We start from the raw sequence: 2,981 nt of genomic DNA on the forward strand, positions 1-2,981 counted from the left end.
CCCAAAAGTATACAAGAAAATAATTCAAACAAATTGATAAAATAAGCATACAACATCAACCCATCTGTAAAAGCATCATAGGACACTATTATCAACACAGCCAGTTCATGAAGGCTTTACAACCAACAAAATATGAACCTGGCACTCAACAATTTAACACTATGTAGAATAAATCTATAGTACAAGCACACGGATGCTGTTCATGTTTGCACGATTGGTCCAGGTAAGAAGCATGTGGATTTCAGCTGTAGGAACTAAACTTCGGTCATAAACTATAGTTGATGGCTAAATGTTCATTCTTCTTTAATATTAAAATCTCAAGGCCACCATTCAGCTGCCGCAGAACATTCATGTAAATTAGTAAAAAGGATTGAAAACAAAACTTTTACATTTCAAAACTAGTGTAACTTTAATTAAAATTAATTTCTTATCAATAACCTGTAATTCAGGTTGTGACTTGCTGCCATTAATGATGCACATATCTCAAAATCAAAAGCATTTCCAAGGTAAGACACCTATAACAAGTTAGTTGTTCAGGATGCAGGTACATGGCAATCTAGGCAAACCCAGTAACAAATAGGAAACAAAATAGAATATTAACCTGCAGACCTGAGAGCAACCACAGAAGATGGAGAAGCTAAAGAACGGAACCTGAAGGAGTACTCAGCATTTTGTTTGCTGTTTTCAGGCCTATGATTTTAAAAAATTAGACTAATCTCAAGACTTACTTCCTCGTTCAATGATGCAATGTATTTGAAGCTTAGAGCGGCCTTTACTAGACCCAATACATCTACGTAGTTCTGTGAGTTTATGATTCAAGCAAAGCTAGCAACAAATAGAAGAATCAGTTCAGCACCGATTGTAAGGCGACTATAAAACACCGAGTATAGTAACTAGGAATAACTGAAGAACCAAATTGCATGATAAATTGTCAACTTTTGTTTCACACGGACACAAGGTAAAACATCTGTGCATTATAACCATTGTACCTTGCTCCACTAACTGAGGCCCAAAAATTCGAACATAACATGCTCCACGATAAGCCCATAAATACAAATTAGAGCTAACAACATCCAATCCGGACCACAAGGTTATCACAAGAAAGTGAGATAGAACTTACTTGAGATCGTTAGGAGTGTCCAACGAAGACGATGCCCGGCCGCCGGGATCGATGGACGACATCTCAAGAACGGCCCGATCGTCATCTTGCGCAATTACTGGTCTGTACTTACGCCCGCCCAAACCCCTCCCTGATGAAAAGTCATTGTCGTCAGACGTTTCTATATCCACTCCATTGTTATCAGCCGCCATTGCATTGATTCAATTCGTTGAACTCAGTGGATCTGCTTTCTTCCCTTGTATACGTACATAGACTAGATTATGGAACAAGAGGGGTTAAGAAGAAGGGGATTAGATCCAAGAAAATGAAGAAAAAAAGAGAAAGATCTCTGACAATTCAAACACGAGGATTGAAAACGAAACGAAATCCTGGATTTGTTTCTTTATTTTTATGAATGGAGAGAGAGAGAGAGAGAGAGGAAAGGGGGTTTAATAAAGGATTGTAGCAAATGGAGTTTCTTTTTTGTCTTGCAAGTAAGAGACTCTCTCTCTCTCTCTCTTCCAATTGCACCTATTTTAACCGAAACTGGAGCGTGAGTATTACGGGTGTGAGACGACGCGTTGGTTTCTTGACTAGGATAAACAGTGGACCTCCCTGCGGTTCTCTAGATGGGGTTGTGTATTAATATTAGTCATATGAGTTCATATATCTTACGCTTTAGGAAATTCAATCCAATCCCAATCAACTATCAACAAAATCAATTTGGTTTTGGAATTAGGAAATTACACAACTTCAACCTTCTACTAAACTCTAATCTCATCATGTGTTACCCACTTTCAACTAATAACACCTCATTTACTTAAGCTGATTAGTAGTTTGAATTATAGGGAGTTGGGTATTCTATCTAATTTTATTTAATTACTTGTTTATTTTAAAATCATCACCATAAAATAAGTATTTTTTAAATCCGAATTATTGCTCAATTGCAATTTCATACCCCACGAAGCATTCTCCCATCTGCACCACCCACCATGAGGTACAAATGCAGACACCAACTGCGGCACATTTCCATGATGAACAGAGCTCTCGTGGTGGGGTGAACTGTAAATTTGCTGAACAAAACACCACAATTACAATGAAATCACTGGCAAGTACATTTTGTACAAAATAAGGTAAACAGAATATTGACAACCTTGACTCTTGTGACGTTCATGTTTCTTGTTGCCAGAAGAGGGCGGCAATGCAAACCCCTCTCCAAACTGTTGGGAATTGGAACACTAGAAGTGTTGACGGAAATTCGGAGTCGGGTAAAAACTTTGTAGCCGGGAAATGAGATGCACACGAGGTGTTCGACAGAAGTCTACATCTTCAACTTATTTTGATCAAGCTCAAACCGTTTGCAATGGTGCATGATTAAGAAATTGAGAAAGCTTTGGAATGATAGAGATTAAGATTTGCAATGTTAGTGGTGTCGTAGGTGAAGATGGATAATGTCAAATTTGAGCAAGTTTGGAATGACAGAGCTTTCAAAAGCGTCCTATCATCTTCTTTAAATAAAATTATTATGAGGAAGCTTTGTTCCAGCACCTCAAAAAAATTGTTGGGTTGTTTTGTTATGATTAAATGAAAACCTTTTTATGTGATTTTGTTGTTGGTTTGAAGGTGGATTCTCTAGTAGTATTTTGCTTCAACCGTGACAACAACACAGTGAACACCAGATTTCCCTAAGTTGGATCTGTTTCTAATTAAGATCAGATTTTTACTTTCTTTACGATAAAATGAGCCATTATAATCATCCCCAAAATATATGTTTATCAGACCTAAAAATTTACGATGCTGTAATTTATCAGACCATATGCTGCATGTTTTCATTCGAATTATGAAAAATTGTATTTTTGGATAACATCACTAGACTAGTAAG

The 2,981-nt window shown here is 37.1% G+C and overlaps 1 protein-coding gene across 2 annotated transcripts in view; it reads right to left on the minus strand.

Moving 5' to 3' along the window:
- LOC105167272 (cation-chloride cotransporter 1) overlaps positions 1-1,612 on the minus strand; it is a 12,184-nt gene extending 10,572 nt beyond the window's left edge. The window contains exon 1 of one of the 2 annotated variants that reach the window (XM_011086917.2): positions 1,121-1,612. In XM_011086917.2, the coding sequence (XP_011085219.1) occupies positions 1,121-1,311 (191 nt within the window). In that variant the 5' untranslated portion in view covers positions 1,312-1,612. The remainder of the gene's footprint in view (positions 1-1,120) is intronic. The other variant, XM_020695691.1, reaches the window with a different exon arrangement.

This window comes from Sesamum indicum, linkage group LG8 (genome assembly GCF_000512975.1).
Source record: "Sesamum indicum cultivar Zhongzhi No. 13 linkage group LG8, S_indicum_v1.0, whole genome shotgun sequence".
In the NCBI taxonomy this organism is placed as follows: domain Eukaryota; kingdom Viridiplantae; phylum Streptophyta; class Magnoliopsida; order Lamiales; family Pedaliaceae; genus Sesamum; species Sesamum indicum.